This window comes from Desarmillaria tabescens, assembly GCF_030435595.1.
Source record: "Desarmillaria tabescens strain CCBAS 213 chromosome Unknown EV420scaffold_103, whole genome shotgun sequence".
Lineage (NCBI taxonomy): Eukaryota > Fungi > Basidiomycota > Agaricomycetes > Agaricales > Physalacriaceae > Desarmillaria > Desarmillaria tabescens.
This window is the reverse complement of record NW_026848402.1, coordinates 19,109-40,622: the sequence shown is the minus strand read 5'-3', so window position 1 is coordinate 40,622 and position 21,514 is coordinate 19,109. Positions and strand designations below refer to the sequence as shown.

At 49.2% G+C, this 21,514-nt stretch overlaps 6 protein-coding genes across 6 annotated transcripts; all 6 read left to right on the top strand.

The window, feature by feature from the left end:
- Positions 1-381: 381 nt before the first annotated feature.
- EV420DRAFT_1753325 (caspase domain-containing protein) lies at positions 382-3,082 on the top strand (the record flags this gene model as incomplete). Its single annotated transcript, XM_060480447.1, has 7 exons — positions 382-387; positions 609-731; positions 811-937; positions 1,150-1,784; positions 1,838-2,134; positions 2,188-2,915; positions 2,959-3,082. 7 exons carry the CDS (start codon positions 382-384, stop codon positions 3,080-3,082), a joined length of 2,040 nt encoding a protein of 679 aa, XP_060322733.1.
- A 1,000-nt stretch (positions 3,083-4,082) lies between these two features.
- Positions 4,083-5,047, top strand: EV420DRAFT_1769837 (uncharacterized protein; the record flags this gene model as incomplete). The annotated part of the gene is made up of 3 exons (XM_060481047.1): positions 4,083-4,430; positions 4,496-4,833; positions 4,891-5,047. The coding sequence occupies exons 1-3, from the start codon at positions 4,314-4,316 to the stop codon at positions 5,045-5,047; spliced, it is 612 nt and encodes a 203-aa protein (XP_060322732.1). The 5' UTR covers positions 4,083-4,313.
- Positions 5,048-6,774: 1,727 nt separating this feature from the next.
- Positions 6,775-7,347, top strand: EV420DRAFT_1241005 (uncharacterized protein; the record flags this gene model as incomplete). Its single annotated transcript, XM_060466635.1, has 1 exon — positions 6,775-7,347. A coding segment is annotated over one exon (573 nt), but the record flags the coding sequence as incomplete, so codon positions are not given.
- A 527-nt stretch (positions 7,348-7,874) lies between these two features.
- On the top strand, positions 7,875-8,159 carry EV420DRAFT_1242684 (uncharacterized protein; the record flags this gene model as incomplete). The annotated part of the gene is made up of 1 exon (XM_060466648.1): positions 7,875-8,159. A coding segment is annotated over one exon (285 nt), but the record flags the coding sequence as incomplete, so codon positions are not given.
- An 8,799-nt stretch (positions 8,160-16,958) lies between these two features.
- Positions 16,959-18,633, top strand: EV420DRAFT_1586883 (uncharacterized protein). The gene is made up of 4 exons (XM_060474825.1): positions 16,959-17,132; positions 17,663-17,732; positions 17,761-17,795; positions 17,828-18,633. The coding sequence occupies exons 1-4, from the start codon at positions 17,110-17,112 to the stop codon at positions 18,189-18,191; spliced, it is 492 nt and encodes a 163-aa protein (XP_060322729.1). The 5' UTR covers positions 16,959-17,109; the 3' UTR covers positions 18,192-18,633.
- A 104-nt stretch (positions 18,634-18,737) lies between these two features.
- Positions 18,738-20,939, top strand: EV420DRAFT_1586878 (uncharacterized protein; the record flags this gene model as incomplete). The annotated part of the gene is made up of 3 exons (XM_060474824.1): positions 18,738-19,036; positions 19,093-19,251; positions 19,693-20,939. Coding segments are annotated over exons 2-3 (1,268 nt in total), but the record flags the coding sequence as incomplete, so codon positions are not given.
- Between the last annotated feature and the right edge of the window lie 575 nt (positions 20,940-21,514).

Genomic DNA, 21,514 nt, shown 5'->3' with positions numbered 1-21,514 from the left:
CCCAACTTCTAGTAGCCACTCAACGCCGGTGGCTTCCCCTGCCCGCCATGCTTCTTCGAGGCCAACGCCACTTTTCGATATCTTACCATGAAAAAATCTAGTGGTGGTGAGCACAACAGAAATCGCCGTCAACACGTTGGGCCACTAGCCTGGCCGGGTTGGATCTGAGGGCACTCACGAACCGGCTCGTTCCAAATTTGCCTTTTCTCGGCGGAACAACTGCCTAGCAAGGCTTCAGCCTGCAGTTGACCGGTTACATGCTGAAGGCGCACGAGTCTTCAACGTGCAGTTGATCAATCTAGATTGATCGATCGCGTTGCATATGTATAAAACTGGGGTCTCTTCCTAGCATTGGACCCATATAGATCAATATAAGTGCCGATGTATGTAAGTCTGGAGAAGGACGTGGGAAGACCCGGTTGATGAATCTTTGATGTCGTATAAGAGATACCATAGGAACATCCAAACAGACTGTCCCTTGTGCCAGAGTGCCATCGTACTGGCATATCTTGGGCTGAGGGAATACTGTTTGGATGCATACCGCTGAGAAAGCGGAGATAAGGAGATACAAGGCTATTTTGGTTAGATTGGTGATACTGTTTTCACAGTTTCGCAGCCGGAAATCGAGAATCAGGGTGATGGGTAGCGTATTAGGAGCTCTTCGACCAGTTTTGGCAATTCCGCATTTGTTTTACCCGACTCCGCACAATTTCAAACGCAGCCGGCGCAAGGTATAAAGTGAGCAGGAGCCCCTTGCGTGATGAAGCTTAGATAGCTTTCCTCTTCTAAACCAATTCTCATACTTTCAAGTTTCGATTCATGTCGACTCCGAAAGAGGATTATTATGCTAGTCTTCGCGCTGGCATGTCAAAGTGTCCTTATTTGAGGCAGTTTCAAGACAGAAACCTCGTTCACATGCATCAGGGTGGACTCACAGGTCGGCTTTTATCAATATTCTTGAAGTTTTCACCAGAAATTTACAATCTTACTTTGAGTAGCTCCCACAACGCGTCCTAACCACTATTCTCAATATTTTTCCTCTTCGGAAAGATGTGTCTGTGCTTCCCACTATTCATGCCCGTGGCAGAAGGACGATGCAAGTAAAGCCCTGAAATTTCTTCCATCATTCAACTCAACATAACCGCTTAGTGTCTTCGTATGACCGTTACGATACTCAATATAATCGATACAGCCAATGTCTTCATCAGACGCATACACGGGCGACTTCTCCTGGAATTATCCCAGACGCAGCCATTGAGTCTGGGAATTTGCTTCAACCTAGTAACACCTTTCTACCCGTCGACCACCCCGCAACACGCGAGAGGCTAGACGGAAACATTCCTATCTGGTCACCGACCGCTTTCTCTTACTATCCAGTTGATTACAACCATTATCGACTACCTTCAACCATAGTACCGTACTACATCCTACCAGCCAGCGTCATTTTCATCGGATCGAACATGTTTGCAAGCGTCCCGATCTTGTATCAGTCGCCAGAGACCCATCAGTCTTCAAGCACTTCTAGCAGGGCATCGAAGCAAGATCTCCTTGTCAATGGCATGACGGTGAACCCAGATGCTGTTGGTCACAAGAGCTCTATGCGTCCTAGTATGGCGGGCTCATTATCGGATATACCTCGTTCCCCCCGTCTGGACAGTGCCTTGGAAAATCACACAATGAACATGTCGTATCATTGCTATGATCCTCCAAATGAACATGCGGCACCTGCCAATTGGATGCGATTTGAGCTGGGAAATGACGTGACCTTGAGTACTAACGATATGGTATGTTACCTTTTGCCATCCTTTGAGCCGGCAGCACCTTGACTTTGGACTAGGGTGATAAGCAACGTGCTATGTTATCACAGTTAGAAGAACTTTCCAGAGAAAGACGACCACTAGAGGAGCTCGAGATGCAAGTGCGACGGCAGTTGGGGATGAGCGAAGATGCTGACTCAACCGAGGTTCTCCGAGTCCTTAGGACCAGGTACGAGGTGACGCACAACGGTGATCATCGCTTCTTGGAGGTGTTAAAAAACCTCAACAAGCTCTATCATCTTCGCCTTAATACCAGTCGCATTCAGTCGAAGCTCATTAAAAATTTCAAACTAGAAAGATATCCTCTTCCATCAGGCGTAAGTGAGTGTCCTTTAGCGATAGGCCTTTGTACTGACTAGTAGTGTTTTAGCCCCCACACCGTGTCGATGCTTCTCGATTTTGGGCTGTGCTCATTGGTATTGACGATTATGCGTCCTACCCGCTGCATGGTTGCGTATCAGATGCTAAATCAATGGAGAAGTATTTGATCGACGACCTCGGTGTGCCTAAGGGTCGCATCCAAGTCCTTCTCGGGTCGAAGAAGGAAGTTTCCCTTGATCCCACAAAGAATCCTTCCCGCGCCAGCATCATTCGCACACTTCTCAGTGTCATTGGCAATCCCCATATCAAGTACGGCGATAATATCATCATCTACTATGCCGGACATGGTTCTCGCTATTCATTTTCGGAGGAAGATGACGAGCAAGCAGAAATGGGATTCGTCGAAGCACTGTGTCCCATCGATCGTGGTACCGCTGACTCCAACGGTATTCCCGTCCCTGACATTAGTGACCGGGAATTTAATACCATCCTAACCCTGATCGCCCGAGCCAAGGGACGCCGAATCACAGCCATTCTCGACTGTTGCCACTCTGGTGGTGTCACTCGAGATTTACCTCCGCCAGAAGCGCGCACTGCTCCTCCACTGGACCAGACTCGGCTTCAGGCTATGTTCCTCGCCGGGCACGAATATCTGAAGCGTTATCCTGGCTATCGCTCCATTTTAAAGGATGACTGGTACCCGGATATGAACTCTTTCGTTATGTTGGCTGCATGTGAGGATTACCAGGTTGCGAAGGCGAAGAAGGTGGAAGGAGGGTACATTGGTCTGTTCACGGACTCGCTTTTGCGTACTCTCCAGGTCCGGATACTTGAAGAAAGACACCACGTACGCCAACCTTGTTCATGCTTTGGACAAATGGGTTCATCAGACGCCGCGTGCTATTGGAAACTGCAAGGACATGCGTATCTGGTATGAGGATTAGATATTGAGGAGATTATGGGTTGTTCTTTTTTTTCACGTTTCGGTGGTAGATGACTAGGCTGTTATAAATTAGTTTATGTATCGCTTTCTGTACTGATAGGACCCACATTTTAATGACAATATTTATACCGCCATTTTTAAGGTTCGTGCTGTTCTCTCGAGTATCACAGCCTCTACGTCCGACGTTCTTCAATACCCGATAGTCGGTTCTGGGCAGGGACGGAGCATATTTTCTTATACATATACCTCATTATCGGTCGTACATGAAGTTACATCACGTCAACAGGAAGGCATGGCAGTAGTTTTTTGGCCAAGGCACTGTACCATCCGGAGTTGGAGAGTCGAACCCCACGATGCATATCCGGACGATGTAAGGCCTCATTGTGCGCACAAAGTCATCCCTTGAGGCACAAAAGAGGAAATGTGATGCTTCCGGTCCCGATAGTGCTGCAGCAGATGCGTAGATTTTCTCCCTGAGCTTTCCTCTCCGACGTGAAGAAAGCCAAGCGCGCGGCGAAATCACCGGTTAAAGACCGCAGGAGAAAGCGACGGGGTGCCTTAAGTTCCAGGAAAGATGAACAAGCCAAAAATCGATGGCGAAATAAGAATCGCGTTTTGGTTATAAAGGCAACGAAGGGATGGGCCACCGGGCCGACCTTCCCTTCTCAGGCTAGTCGATTGGGTTCAAAGTTAGAGATCCCGTTATGTAAACCTAGAAACACTAAAGCTGCGTGTAGGAAGGCATGTGTCGATCTGTACTGAAGGCAGATCCTCAGCAATATAGTGAAGGTAGACAATGAGGTACTTACGCTGAACTTCATTTCCCACCGCGTTGGACCTCGTTCTCCCACCAGTGATTGATGCGTGCTTTCGCCCGATACGCCCGATTGTTCAATTTCTTCGGACTGACCAGTCCGACCAGAAATACAATACGAATTCTTCGCTGCATGATTCAGAGTCAAGGACATCCGTGCTGGTGATCCTCGTATCAGGGAGAATACGACGAAGGATGGGTACTATCATGTACCATCATAATCCACTGCAGCATCCGGAGCATCAGCATGCCCTCATACAGGGAGGGTGGTCTGTGCTTTCGAGTGGGAGATGTCGACGGTCCCGGAAGGACCTAGATATAGCATAACGGATAAGTAATGTCACTGCAAAGGGGGGGTTCGATTCCCCAGATCTGGATGATATAATATCGTGTTAATTTCTTCTATTCGTTGCCCCGGATGGACTGGCGATTGGATGTCCTTGACGTCGAGAAAAGCACAGGCTGTATCTGGTCCACAAAGATCTCTGATCCTCCAACGCAAAAGGAGACGTGGGGCTGGTGGAGGATGAGTAAACCTGCATGAAGTGACGATGTACTACTTAGGATAGCGCATAGATGGACGACGAGGAACTTACGGTTAGGTTTATTTCCTCCAGCATAGAACTCATGCTTTCGTCGGATACGCCCAATTGTTCAGTTTCGTCTTCGGATTTGCAAGCTCGACCCCTTCCAAATCACCCGGATGCCACGCAAATCAATCTTCCAACCGCACTGGGTAGCCTTTCTTCGCAAAACTCCACACCACGTCATCGGTTGGGCCATCCTCAACTAAAGGTCTCGACGATGGTGGCCATTGCGCTCTTTACAGGGACAAGAATACGAAATTCTTTCCCCCATGAAGAGGATGTGCATGGTATGGGCACGAAGGCGACAGTAGGCTTCTACTTCCTGCGACACAGATATGTTGAGGAGAGTGAGTAGGTCGGACAATGAGCTGTATTCATCGCTGAGGGGCGCTACTTGAGCGATGGCAGGGTGCCGCCGACTACTCGTCGGGAGCGATGGAAGCGGCAGGCGGCGATCAATGGACTTATCCCCCTCGATGCCCTGCGTCCATCACAAGAGATTATTCAACTAACGCGCAAGGTGGCCAAGACTGTGCAGTTGGTGGTTTTGTGTCGACAAGGGTGATACCACTGTATTTGCGTTCAAGGTAGAAAAAGCTGCATATAGGATGGTAGTTAATACCTGATATATAGGACAGCGAGGTGCTTACAGTCAGGTTATTGCCCCCGGTGCCGAATCATTCTGCAACCACCACTTGAGACACCTCCGCCCCTGCTTATTAACGACCTCTTCCCAATATGCCAGATTCTTAAGTTTCTTCATCGGATCCGCCGGCTCAACCTTTTCCAGATCGGCCAGCACACCACGAACATTGTCCAAGTCCACCTCTGAGCGCACGGGGCAGTCCTCCTTGTCGGAAAAACAGCGTTCAAGCTGTAGAGGTCTCCACAAGATGACGTTCTCGTTGTATGCGCTGTGTTCATCACTAAAATAGCCTGGGTCGAAGATTTTCGCGATGAGTGTAACTTGAACGAACACGCGCAATCCATGCGACTATTGAGAAATGGCAGGGGATGTACCACCCGTTAGAAGAAAGTCGATGAGAAGGGTACGCGGCAGTCAATCAGGGATGTCTTGAGGCGATCTTCGAACTTTATGAGACGTGGTGCACTGTCCCGGTGTCAGAAGTCCTTTTTTTGGTGACCGGGGGTGGTTCGCGCGCGTGAGGATGGAGGCAGCGGAAAAGTAGAACAGCGCCAATTACTACGGGTGATAGAGGGCTAGGGATGGGACGCCTCTTGATCCGTTACAGTCACCATCACGAATATTCCCACGGTACTCTACCACCGCTCAAAGGGATTTCGAAGGGCTAGCGAGGATAGAATAGCGTATATAACTTCTGTAAACTCTCACAAAACTCAACATCAATCAAAATATCAATGTCCGGTGGCTCGGACCCACCTGACAACATAGGTGACGCGTCTTACGACACGACAACCTCGTCAAAAATGGCAGAAATAAAGCAAGGACACCTGATGAAACTCGAATCAGCAGCCGAAAGCGTAGGAAAAGACTACGGCAAATACGTGGAAATAGAAGGCACAACAGTGAGTGCCATATACGATGTCATGGCCGTTCTACGACACATGGCCAAAACGGAACTAAAAGCGACGAAATCGGTTACCGCGAAACAGATTCGCGTGATTCTTAACATGGTTGAAATGTTGGAAGCTTGGTTGGACCTAGATGAATACAGAGCTCGCCAGGATGCACTAACGATTGCGGGACTGATGAAGGAGAACTTCAAAACCCTGCAGGAAAATACTAACAACATTAAATCCACTGTTGATACACAGAAGGCATACAGCATAACCATCGAGGAACAGCTCCAAGAGCTCAAAAAGAATGTATCGGACATCCAGGCAGCAGCAGCTGACATCCAAACTGAAGCAACACGACCACGACCACCACTCCTGCCCAACTCCCAGCCCCACACGGCATCATACGCTGATGTAGTCACCAGACCAAGCCCATTCGCAGACCCACGTCACGCAGACGTTGTTGCAAAAGCCAAAATTGCAGATCGACGCGTCATTGTGAAGCCGCTGACAGAAACCGCAAAGTCTGCAATGACCAAGTCCAGCGAGAAAGACCTGGTCACCGACATCAATAAAGCTCTCTCCCTGGCAATGACTACAGTTGATGGAGACTTGATCATTGCCCCAGAGGAACACAGAGTCGTTGGATCACGAAAACTTGCAAGCGGAGGAGTGATGTACGTCTTCAACTCCGACGATGCAGCGGCATGGCTACGCAAGCCTGGGGTACCAAGCCTGATAAATCAGGCAGCTGGGGAAGACACCGACGTAAGTCTACAGCTGAACAATGTCGTAGTTCCATTTGCTCCGACCACAATTGACGTGAAGAACACTGAAACATGGCAAGGTATAGAAAACAGCAGTGGACTAAACAGCGGGACCATCCGCAGTGTGAAATTCCTCAAACCTGCGGAGTTTCACCACGAAGGACAGCGAGAAGCTCACTTGATTATAGGTTTTGACTCTAGAAGTCAAGCGAACAAAGTGATACAGCATGGCATCATCATAGAAGGGAAGGAGCTCCAAGCCAACAAGGAGCTACCAGACGCATCCCGATGCATCAATTGCTCTGACCTACCCCGGAACCACGACGCGAAGAACTGCCCTAATACCACGAAATGCGGGCGATGTGCAGGTGGCCATGCAACCAAGGAATGCACAGTCACAGACCGGAAGAAATTCCACTGTGTAAACTGCAAAACATCAGGCCACGGGGCTGTGGATCGGAATTCATGCCCCTCATTCATTAGGGCCACTGATACCATCCGCAGTCGATACCCTGAAGCGAAGTATAAGTACTTCGTTACTGAGGACCCCATGACATGGGTGTCCAGTGATGTTCAAAAACGAGCAGAGTCTGAGCGCCCACAAAAGCTGCTGAACAAAGGGATAAGGCGAGCAGCGAGCTCTCAAAACGATGCCACAGCAACATCACTTGGAAGCGTCAACATCTCGTCCCACCCAACAAGGAATCGCCGAGATGGTGGAAGCACAAAACAAACCAAGACCCGACGTACAAACCCCAATAACATCCCGCTCACATCCGACAAATACCAGCAACCAATGCTCAACCAATACTTCACAGCAAGTCAATCACAAGCCAGATCGACAAGTGCAGCATCATCTACGAGGAGATCATACCAAGAGGAAGACGGGGAGATTCCTCAAGGAGGGACCACAGAAACGAACGAGGAACAACGAGCTCACACACCGCCTGTAGACCTATGCTGAGCCTCAAAAATACTAATACTGCAGACCACAAACCACTGAAGCTATACCAACTCAACGTCAACAAATCCCTCACAGCACACTCATGTCTCATACACCAAATCCATCAAGACGATGACATGATACTGGTGCAGGAGCCGTACATCAGCAAACAGGGAAAGTCCAGAGCTACACAAGGCTGGATAACTGTGTATCCAACAGGACATAATCAGGATCCCTCACAGACGAGGGCGGTAACCCTTGTTAATCGAGCCGTCTCTACTAACTCTTGGTCTAGCATACCATTGATTACCCAAGATGCTGTTGCCATCAATTTGCGAGCGCCAGCGGAATCCATAATCATCGTCAATGTCTATAGCGACGGTGGTTCCACAGCAATCTGGGAAACTATTGACAAACTTTTCAGAGAATATACTGCCAAACGGCATGATGAACGAGGCCTCCCATACCGCTTCATCTGTGCGGGGGACTTCAACGCGCACCACCCGTTATGGGATGAACCGTGCAACTCTCACCTTTTCACAGATCAAGCTCTGGAACGCGCAGAGCACCTACTGCAAATAGTAGGTCACCACCGCCTCAAGATGCCACTACCAGCACTCGTACCAACATTACGAGCCTTCTCCACCGGAAACTACACACTGAGTTGACAACGTATTCTGCTCTGATGAGCTCCTGCCAGCATTTACCAAATGCATTGTCGACCATGCAGCACAACCACCACGTACAGATCACTTCCCTATCCTCTCCACCATCGATATCTCCCCCCCACGGAACAGCTTTGAGCCACGACGGAACTTCCGCAAAGTAGATTGGAAGAAATTCTACACAAAACTGGGGGAGAAGCTAGATGCCCTACCACCCCCTCGAGAAATCGAAACAACAGCACAGATGTACAAGGTGCTAAATGATATAGACCAGGTAGTACAGGACATCATAGAACTATACGTGCCGTGGACAAAACCCTAGTCCATATACAAAGCGCTGGTGGACGGACGAGCTAACAATCCTTCACAAACAACTACGGAAGATTCAGAGGAAGGCGCACCAATACAGAATGTTCACAGACCACCCGATACACAAGGAGAAACGACAAGCACAGAATGCATATGCAGAGATGATGGATAGGTCCAAAACGAGGTGTTGGACAGAATGGCTGGAAAATGCGAGCGGAAGCAGCATATGGGAGATATGCAGCTTCATATCACAACCATCAACAGATGGCGGGAGATCACGGGTACCAGACCTCGTTGTCAAAGAAGGAGGAGGAACAACACGACGAATCCAGGATAACTCGGAAAAGAGCGACATCTTCCGAGCGGCATTTTTCCCGCCCAAACCAGCTAACTCAAGCGTCCCCACTAATACCGAATATCCACCACCAGCATGGAAGTTCCAGCTCATAACAGATGAGCAGGTCGAAAGAGCTTTCAGACATATGAAACCACTGAAGGCCACTAAGCCGGGCACTGTGCCCAATTGTGTACTGTTACGCTGCGCCGACTTACTTGCCCCTCATATAGGTCCGATATACAGAGCAACATTCACCACAGGTGTATACCCTCATGACCTAAGTGCGACGAACACCATTATCCTTCGCAAGCCCGGAAAACCAAACTACGAGGACCCAAATGCGCACAGGCCGATCATACTATCAAACGGTTGGGGACGTGGCCTCCACGCCACTCTCAATCAGGACCTGGTAACGTGGTGCGAGTATCTGGGTATACTACCAGACAGACACTTTGGCGGCCGTCCGGGTCGATGTACAACAGACTCAGTGCATCTAATGGTATCTTCAATCAAAGATGCATGGCGTAAAGGTAATGTAGTCACCATTCTATTTCTTGATGTGAAAGGAGCCTTTCCGAGCGTTGATGTGGACATGCTCATACACGAAATGCTAATGCTGGGTATACCCAAGCAGTATACCGAATGGTTACATCGACGGCTGAGCGGGCGTAAAACGATACTCACGTTTGACGACTTCAAATCAATCATCTTCGAAGTTACTAACGGGCTCGACCAAGGTGATCCGTTATCACAGATTTTGTATATCATATACAACTCTAGCGTGCTGCGATGCCTGCAGAAGACCGAAGAAAGCTTCCTCTTCATTGATGACAAGGCGATCCTAGTGTGGGGAAAGACTTTTGCGGCAACCCACCAGAAAATCAAAGATATCATGGAGCGCCAGGGAGGGATCCTGGAATGGGCGAAAAACCATAACTGCGAATATGGTATGGAGAAGTTCCAACTCGTAGACTTCACACCGAAAACAAGAGACCCCCTACCCAAGCCCAACATGACCTCCAAGCAACGCGAACCAGCGATGGGTGAACCAGTACAAATCGGCCAATACACCATACACCCACGGCCAGTCGCAAAATTCCTGGGAGTCTATATCGATGCAGGATTACGGTGGAAGGAACAAGGCGCAGCAGCCATCAAAAAGGGAGATGATTGGGTTATTCAATTCCGACGCCTAGCTCGTGTCAGCTCAGGAGTATCAAGAGAGAATATGAGACTCACTTACATTTCTATTGCTATCCCCAGGATTCTATATGCAGCTGACGTATTTTTAAACCCCCAGAGACGCACAAGAAAGAAGAGGAAGGATGGCAAGAGCAGCATTCGAGTCGTAAACTGCCTATCATCAATACAGAGGCAGGCAGCAATACTCATAACTGGAGCAATGAGAACGACAGCAGCGGACATACTGGATCTACATGCCAACCTGCTGCCTATGCAGAGACAAGTAGAGGTCTACCGACACCGGGCACTGACACGTATGGCATGCCTACCGCCAGGACATCCGCTGCACAGAGTCATCAGACGGGTTTCACGATGCTACGTCAAACGACACCGGTCGCCACTTCATGAACTAGCACGGGACTTCAACATGCCACCAGACGATGTAGAGACGATCAAGGCGGCACGGTTTCCACCACATTGGCAGACGAAGGTCCAGGTTGAGGTGCCAGAATCGATGCAGGAAGCAATGATGATGGAAAGGACAGATAGAAGTGAAGTGCAAGCATATGGGGACGGATCGGGCATCGAAAATGGGATAGGAGCAGCAGCAGTGGTATACCGGAGAGGGAGGAAGGTAAAGACAGTGAGGATGAAGGTGGGCGAAGCAAGTGAACATGAGGTATATGATGGCAAAGGCATCTCCCTCATACTCTGCACGGAAGCGATACGTGGCATGACGAATGTGCAAAGTGCATCAATCAGCATTGATAACACATCTGCGATCCAAGCGACGACACTGATCCGACCAGCCCCATCTCATCATATCTTCGACACTCTCCATCAACGCATGGATATGCTACTACGGCGACATTCGGGCATCGAAATCAAGATTCGTTGGGTCCCTGGGCACCAAGGCATTGCAGGAAATGAAACGGCAGATGAAGAAGCGAAGGCGGCAGCACGAGGCGATGTCAGTGAGCAGCGGTATATACCAGCGCCACTGCGAAAACCAGTACCAATCAATAAAACGTCGCTACTCCGGGAGTTCTACGCAAAGCAGAAACGAAAAGCTGATATAACCTGGAGAAAATCACCCCGCTTCTCCAGGTTCCGAACCATAGACTCAGCATCTGCGCAGCGAGCTGCACGCAGGTATAGGAAACTGGCCACTTCCTTACCATGCAAAATCACCAGTATCATGATGCAGCTCCGTACCGGACACATCGGGCTCAACCGCCACCTCTTCAACATCCGTCGAATCGATTCACCTGCATGCCCCAATTGTTCACACCCTAACGAGTCCACACACCATTTCCTCATCCGTTGCCCAGCATTCCGTAACGAACGCGAAGTAATGCAGAATGCCATGGGCATCCGTGGAAGAGCTATGACTGTCAGACATATTTTAGCAGACCGGAAGAACGTACCGCACCTCATCACATATCTCAACGACACAGGGAGATTCAAGGATACATTCGGAAGATTCCCAGAAGTGGAAATTGACATTGAAGAGAATTCATAGAAAGGAGAGAAAAGAGGACGACCAAGTCAGAAGAGAAGCTGTCGGTCCATCGTCTTATTATGTCACTAACTTGGTGACGAAGACGGTCGCGAGAAGCCTCGCAATGAGCACAGTGATGCTCGCCAGTTACGGATTAACAAAGCGTTGAACACAGAAAAACCACCATTGGACAGTAGTATAATCCGAACATACGCTAGCGTGTAGGATATTAGTACATAGTACGAAACGGAATTAAAAAAAAAAAAAAAAAAAAAAGAGGGCTAGGGATAGATGATCAATATAGTGAAGCAGTGGATGATAAGGTACTTACGTCGTTTATCGGCCTCAGTGTAAGATCTCGTTTTCCAACCGTGCTCAAGTACTGTCGCCGGCGCTTGTCAACGACCCTGGTTTGGTACGCCCGATTTTTTAAACTCTTCGTCGGGCGGCAGCCAATAGTTGTCTTGAGGCGATCTCCGAATAGGATGAGATGTGGCACATCGTCCTGGTATCGAGCGTCCTTGTTTTCGGTGACTGGCGACGATTCACTAGGATGAAGAGACACCTGTAAAGTAGGCACTCGATGGACCGTCAGTCCGTTTTGGAACGAAGCCAGTTATAACAGTTGTGGAGGCGGGGCAGGCGAGCGGCCCATCGTGCCGTCTTCAGTGCTCGATGTTGTCTTCAAGACAGCGGCGATTAGGTCTCGGCGGTATCGGGACGCTAGACCGGTATCGTGGGAACAAACTCCGGCTTTCTCCCTCACCTCGACCGCGTCGTACTCAGCTTGCCAGAATCGCGTCGAAACGATGCCGGATCTTCTAAGTATCTTCAGACTACGATTCTCTAATCCCATATGGGCAAAAGTCGCGTCACCGGCTGAAGAGGGTCTCGTTTGACTGACTTTGGGTGTTCCGTTTGGTCCTTGGTGAGCACGTCACGTTGTTGTAGTCTTATCCTCGTGTTCATATGCTCCAGCTTCTATTCTGTATCTTCCTCCATCATCTACGATGAACCACGACACTAATTCTCCGCTGCATGGTTCCGACTTCCGGACGGCCAAAGGATATTTTATGTAATTGTTGAACAAGGGTAGTATATAAGAAGGCGGAGATCTCAACATTTCGCTTACTACTTGCTTCCATATCACATTACATCTTTTTCACTTCCGGTGAGTGTACATTCCCCCTTAGTATAGATAAACCCTGCTGAACCTCCCCCCGGGTCGGCCATGTCCTACAGGATCGGCGGCTACTATATGTCCTTCTCCACCCTTCCCAAAGTGATGGACGCCTACAAAATGACCAACCCCCTGAACTACGACGACACCATGATCGAACTGGCCATAAACTACTGGCTTTGCCACATGGAGAAGAAGAACGTCTTAGCTGCGTACATCCACTGGGAGAACGACGGGCCTGGGATGATGTTTGTGTCGAGCTTCAAGGTACGTGGCCACTAACCGTGACATCATATTAAATTAATTTTTGAACATGCGGTATATCCCCTACGGCATGCCGGATCCCGGAGACCTAGAAGAAAGCGAGCGAGATTGGGCTATCGCGAAAGACTGGTTGATGACCGGCACCGGCATCAATGCTGAGGAGCTGAAGTGGATCACTTTGCTGGATAACCGGAGGATTACGATTGGGGGGATTGAACCGCAGAAGAAGATTATCAGGAGATTGAACAAGCCCCCATCTGAGATTTTGGCTGAGATCTGAGTGAGTGTGTGAGGGCGGAAGGAAGGAGTTGGAAGTTATGCGACCTGCGTACTAATGCGTATTCCTCTCTTCATAATAGATTCCCATTTCGTTAGAAACTTGAACATTGCTTGAGCGCAAACTTCGTACATAATACATCCACTGGCTGTACTTGAGCCCAGGACGATGCGATGCTCAACTCTGTACGCATGTTCGGACCCAACAGTCAAGGCCTCGCGAAGTCTTGATTCTTGAAGAACCTTGCGAGGTCACAGTATCAAAATCCCCCAAGATATTCACTAGCGTCGAGGCGACCCCGGCTTCGTACAGATATGAAGCCACTGAGGAATTAGAGAGCGGGAGGGAAAGTGGCGCTGAAGGATTGGAAACTTTCTTTCTGCGGTCACTAAGGATGCATTATCCTCATGCTGGTGCAACGGATGTTGCTTCTAATACTACGGATTTGGTACCGTATCGTGGTTCGATTCCCGGTCCCGGTCATACGGCGTGCGAAAGTATTTTGCTCCTAGTACCAACGAGGAGAGCTTACTGAATTTACCTCAGTGCATTCCAGACAGAAGAAACGACTCAGAACTCGCAAGCTCAAATGCAAGATAACCCCCAAGTTTGATTACGCGGGAAGGGAGTGAAAACCGTCTTCTCGCAATCGCAATCGTCAATCTCATGGTGCAACGGCCGACACTGGTACTGTTGGGGTTCGATTCCCCGACCCAGATCATGAGAGGGATATATGGAAGATCGGTCCCAAAGAAGAATTTTGCCTCCTGTCGAGGGCTTCCCTATGTATTTCACCGTGATGTTTGCGCGGCGTCCTACGAGTCGGGATACGAGAAGAGGAAGGAGCCAAAGCAGAACTGAATGGATATCGAGTATACTTCCATGAAAGCGGCTGTTGGATGCACATTGCAAGGAGCCCTGCATTTCTGCACCAGAAAGAATCTTCTAACTCAGAAATGAAATTCGGTAGAGGGTGTACAAAAAACGTCACAGGAATCTCTCGTCCATCCGGAATTAGGGAATCGAACCCCGCGAAGCAGCACCGACATCATCCGTTACACCATATTTGGGCGCTATAACTGGCGCCTGGTCCCGAGAACATGTTGATTGCTCTCCATGGCCGACTCGAATCCGGCAGAACGTGATAGTGGTATACCATTGGACAAAGGGTTGTTTTCTATATCGTGTTAGATTAGGTTCGAGGACGCGAAAAAGACCATCCCGGAAATTTATGATGGTGCATGAAGGTAACCGTATAAAGTATGCTAGTAGTATACACTCAGTACAGCAAGAAGAAGGACGACGAGGTGCTCACAGCCAAGTTGCCCCCAGCGTATGGTTTCTTTCTAAACAACGAAACACAGCAACTGGTGTTGGATAAGGGGGTAGATTATTAAGCGACAGGGAACCCTTGAAGGCAAACGCACAAGGGTGTCCCGTTCTACATACAGACTTTTATACTACTTTGTAAAGAAACTACTAGAATTTTCGTGCAGAGAAAAGAAACATAGCTGAGTAATACTTACCAATCCCGACGGTGAGTCTGGCGAGTGTGGGCGCTTGCGATGATCTGCACTAAAAATAGCACAACTGGTTAATTCTTTTTCCCGCAGCGGTTGTTGCCTGCCTATGAATTCAAAACCCAGAGGACAATAGAATGATACGTGTCTGCCGAGTCGGAATACACCCAGCGGCCAGGAAAAGACATCTAAAAAAGGTAGGTGAGATTCGCACATTCAGACCTGGGGAATCGAACCCACCGCGGAACAGCGACCCATCCTGTTATGCCATATCCGGATGATTTTGGGCCCTTGTTGCGTGTTAAAAGTCGTTCACCCAAGGCAAAGCGCCTCCTTTAGCGAACGCGTCAAATTTCCCTGAGGATCTTCCTTGCAACGTGAAACTTTCGACTCGAGAACGCGATAGAACCGGCACACCCTTTGTATAGCGCACAATGAGGACCATTCCAAGATAAACACGATCAAAGGTTGGTCACTGCGCTCCCTTCCGCTGTTGCGCTCGGGGTAGACTGGAGAACGCCGAAGAAATGATGAAACCGCCGGTTGAATAGAGCGACGAGCGAGGAGGACTCTTCTAGGAAAGATGAACAATTCAGAACCCGATGGCGAGTAAAAGTAAAAGTTCTGAATTAGCACCGTCCTATCCAGATCTGGGGAATCGAACCCCAGCACAAATTAGCGACTTTGTCCACTAGGCCTTGTCTGGGTCTTAGAAATCCACAAGCGAAGAACTATGACACGGATTCTTCGCTACATGGTACCGAACGCCAAAGATACGTGGACCAGTCACGATGAAGGGTATGACCGTTGACGGGGTGGATTGGATTCGAGGATATGGTAGAATATGATAGTGCGCGCTGACGGTATGGCCCAGGATCAATAAACCTTGGTGCAGGAAGGTAGATGTAGATGTACTTATGCTGATGGTAGATATTCAGTGTAACACGGAGGTGGACCACGAGATACTTACAGTCATTGCTCCAGCATTGGACGTTGTAAAGCGAAATGTTATTTCAATTCCATTGTTCTGTAGGAAGGAAGGTTTTTCCCACCGTTTTGCAGGCGGACTTTTCAGGACTGACAAAGGCTTCGCTAAAACAAAACCTTTGAAGGTTTCGTTTTATACGATCAAAAATGACCCGGCCTCTGCTGTGCATTGACGGCGGTACAAGTTACACCATGGCATCATCTACTACGCCATATCCGGATGATTTAAGGCCTCCTTGTGCGCATAAAGTCGTCCTTTGAGGCACAAAAGAGGAAATGTGATGTTTTCGGTCTCAAAACTGCTGCAGCAGACGTAGAGAAATTTCTCCCTGGGCTTTCCTCCCGACGCGAAGAAAGCCAAGTGCGCTAGAGTCGTACGCCCGTCGTTCCCTTGTAGATCCATGCCTGGCACGCCGATGATCATCGTTAATAGGACGAAGGGTTGGTTGCTGCATTCCTTCTCACATCGTGCGTCATGGTAGATTACGCTTGAGGATGCCGACAAGTCGACAAAATCACCGGTTAAAGGCTGCATGAGAAAGCGGAGGGGACTCTTCCAGGAAAGATAAGCAAATCAGAATCAATGGCGGGTAAAAGAATTCTATTTTGGTTATCATAATCCAAATCTGCGGAATCGGACCCCATCATGGCCATATCTGGACAAGTTTGACGTCTCCTTCTGAGCAAGAAACCACAACCCAAGAAACACAACACCAATTGTTTGCTTCGAAGTGAGAGACCACATACCTTGATGATCCTCGTGTTAGAGTGAATGAATGCAACGAAGGATGGGCCGCCGGGCCGCTCCAGGCCAGGGTCGATTGGATCCAAGGTTACGCAATCTCGCGATGCGAACCTAGGATCAACAAAGCTGCATGCAGAAGGCAGGCGTCGATCGATGCTGATGGTAGATCCTCAGCAATATAACACAGAGGTAAACGATGATGTACTCACGTTCAGATCCATTTCTCTTAGCGTTAAACCTCGTTCTCCCGAACTTTTCCAAATCGACTAGCACTCCACGAACGTCGTCGAACTCCGCACCGGATAGTCCTTCTTCTCGCAAAACTCCATGTGGCGTCGGGCCTCTGCAAATTGGTGTTCCTCGGCTGAGAATCCATGAGATTGCGAATGCATCCGGATTGAGCTTGGTATCATGACGATGGCAAAATCATGCGCGTCGCCCTCTTTGCAGGGATGAGATCAAAAATTTGGGATGCCTTCCCGTTCATATGCCCCAAGAAGAGGACATGTACGGTCCTGTTTCCTCGTGCAGGTGTGGGCATACGTGGCACGTTGATGGTTTGAATGCGACGATAAGCTTCGGCTTCTTGCGAAGATATGCTGAGAAGGGCAAATGGGTCGGCGAGCGAGCTGTATTCGTCGTTGAAATCCACTAGATCGAATTTTTTTGCGACGAGTGTGACTTGAGAAATGGTGTGAACACGCGCAGTCCATGCGACCATCGAGAGATGGCAGGGCATGTACCACCCGTTTGGAAGAAAGTCGATGAGAAGGGTCCGCGGCGGTCAATCCGGGATGGTTTGAGGTGATCTTTGAGCTTTATGAGGCGTTGTCCTGGTTTCGAGGGTCTTTGTTTTCGACGGCGGGAGGCGTTCGTGAGGATGGAGGCGACAGTAAAGGAGATGCTACAGAGCTGAGAGCCCGTCCGTCTTTTTTGGAACAGCGCCAGTTACTATTGATGATAGATGGCTAGATGATCAGTATAGTGAAGCAGTAGATGATAAGACACCCACAGTCGGGTGTATTGCCTCCAGCGTAATCTCGTTCAGAGTACTCCAAGTAGTGCTCGAGGCGGTGCTTTTTAGCGACTTTCGCCCGGTATTCCCAATTTCTCAGCTTTTCAGGGTTAGCCAGCTTGACCTGTTCCAAATCTACCAAAACTCCACGAACGTCGTCCAAGTACATCTCCAAATGTGCCGGGCAGCCCTGCTTCTCGCAAAATTCCACGCAGCGTCGAGGCCTCCGCAAGGTGACGTTCCTGGGCTGCGAAAGCGACCAGATTCAAGCGGGCACCTTGTCAATGAATGGCTAATTGGTGTGCGTCGTCCTCTTCACAGGGATGAAACTACGGAATTCCTTCCCGCCGACGAGTTCCATCGAAAGGATGCGCACGGTCTTGTTTCCTTGCGAGGGTATGGACATCGTGGAAGTGCAGCACGTTGGTGTCTTGAAGGCGACGGTAGACTTCGACGTCGTGCGACACGGATATGTTGAGGAGAATGAAAGCGTCGATGAACGAGCTATATCTACGCGACGAGTGTGTCTTGAGAGATGGCTGGGACGTGCACGGTCCGTGCGCGTACGACTTTGCGCGTGCTGCAGATGCCGGTCGTCGAGAGACAGCGAAGAGGGACATGTGGCAGTTGATAAATGTCTTGAGGTGATGTTGACGAGACGTTGTTCACCGTCCTGGTATCGAGGTTTCTTGATTTCGGTCGCCAGAGGTGGTTCGTTAGGGTGGAAGTTGGAAAGAGGCGCTAAAGTAGAGGCTCAAATGTCCACCAATTTATTCTGAAACTAGACAGATTACCTGCAGCTGTGTAGGTGCCTCGGGTTAGCGAACCATCGTTTCTCGCAGTCGCCGTCTTCAGTGCTCGACATTGTATTCAAGAGAGGGATGATGGTACGGACGACGGACCGGTGTCGTGGGAATAATACCGGCATTATCCTTGTCTCTCACCTCCACTGCGTCGTACCAGGATCGCGTCGAACCATGCTCAGTGTCTACAGAACTACGTTTTGCTGTACCAAGGCGAGCAAGATTTGTGCCCCAAGTTGAGGAGGATCCTGTTTTGTCTGCCGGTCATTCGCAAGCAATGGACTCGTAACCGTCTCTCTGGACACTTGCCGTTGCAAGCAGGAAAGTGTGGTCACAGAGAGAGAGAGAGGCGGTCGCCAGTATACGCAAGCAAGCAGTCCTGTTCTGCAAGTCAGCGGCAGAAGGCGGCCCGGTGCCACGTCTCCCACCCAGCAACTCGAACTCGAACTCGAACATCATTGCCCTGCAGAGCCTGTCTGAAACTATCAACTCTTCAACAGTGGATGTTAACGTTGACTCTGTAAGATCCTACACTATGAACTCATGTCCCTAGCTAACCTTCAGCCGCCTGTGTAGATGGCACCTGGTTTGGATTTGAAGTTCCACCAAGAAATCGTCGACGGTATCATCGACATTGTGAAAGATACATCCACTTCACATGCAGAAGCAACCAAAAATCTTTCATTCTGCTCTTTGGTTTCACGGACATTCCTTCCTCGGACTCGATGGCATATGTTTAGAGACAGGCCCTGGGAAGCTCCCGCCAAGGTTTGTCCGGCAAAAACCCTGATTTTTGGCCTCAAATATGCAAAGATTGGCGCCTAAAATATGCTAACTCGGACAAGGTTTCTGCCGGTCCGTCTGTGCCGGACAGCGCCGCGGGCCAAATTAGGCCAAATTTCGGCGTCCTTCGCCTTGTATTTTCTGGATGAAATTTCAGTGTCGCTTCCATCCTTCTTTCAGATCCCAATAAGTCTTCGCTACGTGCTTCTCCAATATAGGGATTCCGCCAGGTACCATTCCTCCAGGCCCTAGAGGCCCTAAAATATGCTAACTACGGACAAGGGTTTCAGATTTTCGGTCTGAAATATGCTATCTACGGACAAAGATTTCGCTTTTTTGGGGCCTAAAATATGCTAAAATCCGGACAAACCTTGGCGGGAGCTTCCCGGGGCCTTTAGAGACATTGCATTGGTCAATGCCGAGAAGATAAAGCTTTATCATGAGATGTGTCTTGCGTCTCCCATTATCCCAGCTGCAGCCCGGTCTGTCTCCCTCCAAATTGGCAACGTATCTGCAGCCGAAATTTGTCCATTGGCATCTGTCCTGCGACTCACTGCCAATATCAACACCATTCAGTTTCATGATATTTCGTGGGATAACCTACCACAGGAGGTGCTCGACGTACTTTGCTCCTATCCTCTCACCAAAATATTACTCAGCAACGTCGTTATCCCTTCGATCCCTTCCTTCTTCTCTTTCTTTCGCCGCTGCACCACTCGTGTGCCTGTTGATCTCCATATCTCTGGCATGCTCCGCGTCGGAAATACCGCAGAAGAACAGGCAGTAAATGTAGCATCTAACGACAAACCTGTAGCAATTCGGTCTTTGACCCTATGGTGCCCAGATACTGCACGAAGAGCGATTCGTGCTATCCTTCTATCACCGTCATCCCCATTCCATCTGCGCATTCTCGCGAACGTTGTCATGGTATTCACCCTAACAGGGAAAGATGGCATCGGATCAGAAAGGGATGCCATTCTTCTACGCGACTTGATTTCATCATCGAGCTCTCAGGAGCTGAGGACCGTGAGGAGCAGCTTCGATATAGCACCCCCGTCTTTCATTCTCCGTTTTGCTCCTGCCACCCGCCAAGTTTCATTCACCATCGCCACCTCTCCCCTTGAAATGATCCCCTTTCGGTCGAGTGCAGTTTTACGATGGTGGATCGATAGTCTCCTGCGGTCCGAATGCTATGGCTTGGAACAACTGACCATTTTCACTACAATGTTGATGGGTATGTGGGTCATGGATGATGAAGCGCTAGATGCGTGGGCTCATCTCGACGACGAGCTTTCCTCGTCGAATTACTCAAAGGTGAAGGCCGTGCATATTGGTATAGAACATCGAGTACTGTTTTTTAACCCCGCACACCGTGCGAATGCTGCCGATATTTTAACCAAGTGTCTGCCCAGACTAGCGAAAAAGGGAGTCCTGAAACTGGTATGTGGCGAGCTGGGACTCCATGGGCAGGCACCGTTTGAAGTACAGAACTGGGGAACTGAGTACTGATTACGGAAAGAAAAAGTGTACCTACAGTAGAGTAATATAGGCGTCTTCAAATGCGAAGGAAGTAACCATTTCTGTTACTTTACTCAGGTTCTGACGATGATGAAACGAGGAAAGTAAGTAATGTCACATCCACTTGAAGTGGGAAAATGAAAAGTGTCTGGGTAATTGGAGAGGATAAAATGCCGCGGGCCAGGATCCCCATGGAGGTCAACTTGAAATACGCGCAAGTAACGCGTCTTGGTCTTGCCCCTCCACTGCAGCAAAGCTGTATCTCATCAAAGAAAGATTCTAGTGAGTCTATTCGATTGAGTTGGACTGCTCTGGCAGTTGTTCATTCATGTGGATCTCATAATCAATACCATATCAAGACTCAATGCAGAAAAAGCACGCTAGCATCACAAGGCGGAAGCTAACGTCCATCTACTTACCCAGAGCGATGTATTCCGGTATCACGTCGACATTCTCTGAGTAAATATCCACAAGATCACAATTTTATAGTCCAAGACAAGCGGGGTTCGTGTCACTCAAGATCGTCGTCGGATATTCTTCGAAGCAGGTAAGTGTGCCGCGTCGTTCTTTTATCATTCCGACTTGTCTAGGTGTAGTGTTACATCATTGTTACATGCAGAGTCTCCTCTCGGATTGCTTACGGCTTTACCCAGTCTACATCTGGTATCCGCATACAGCCACGAATTTGCTCCAGTCA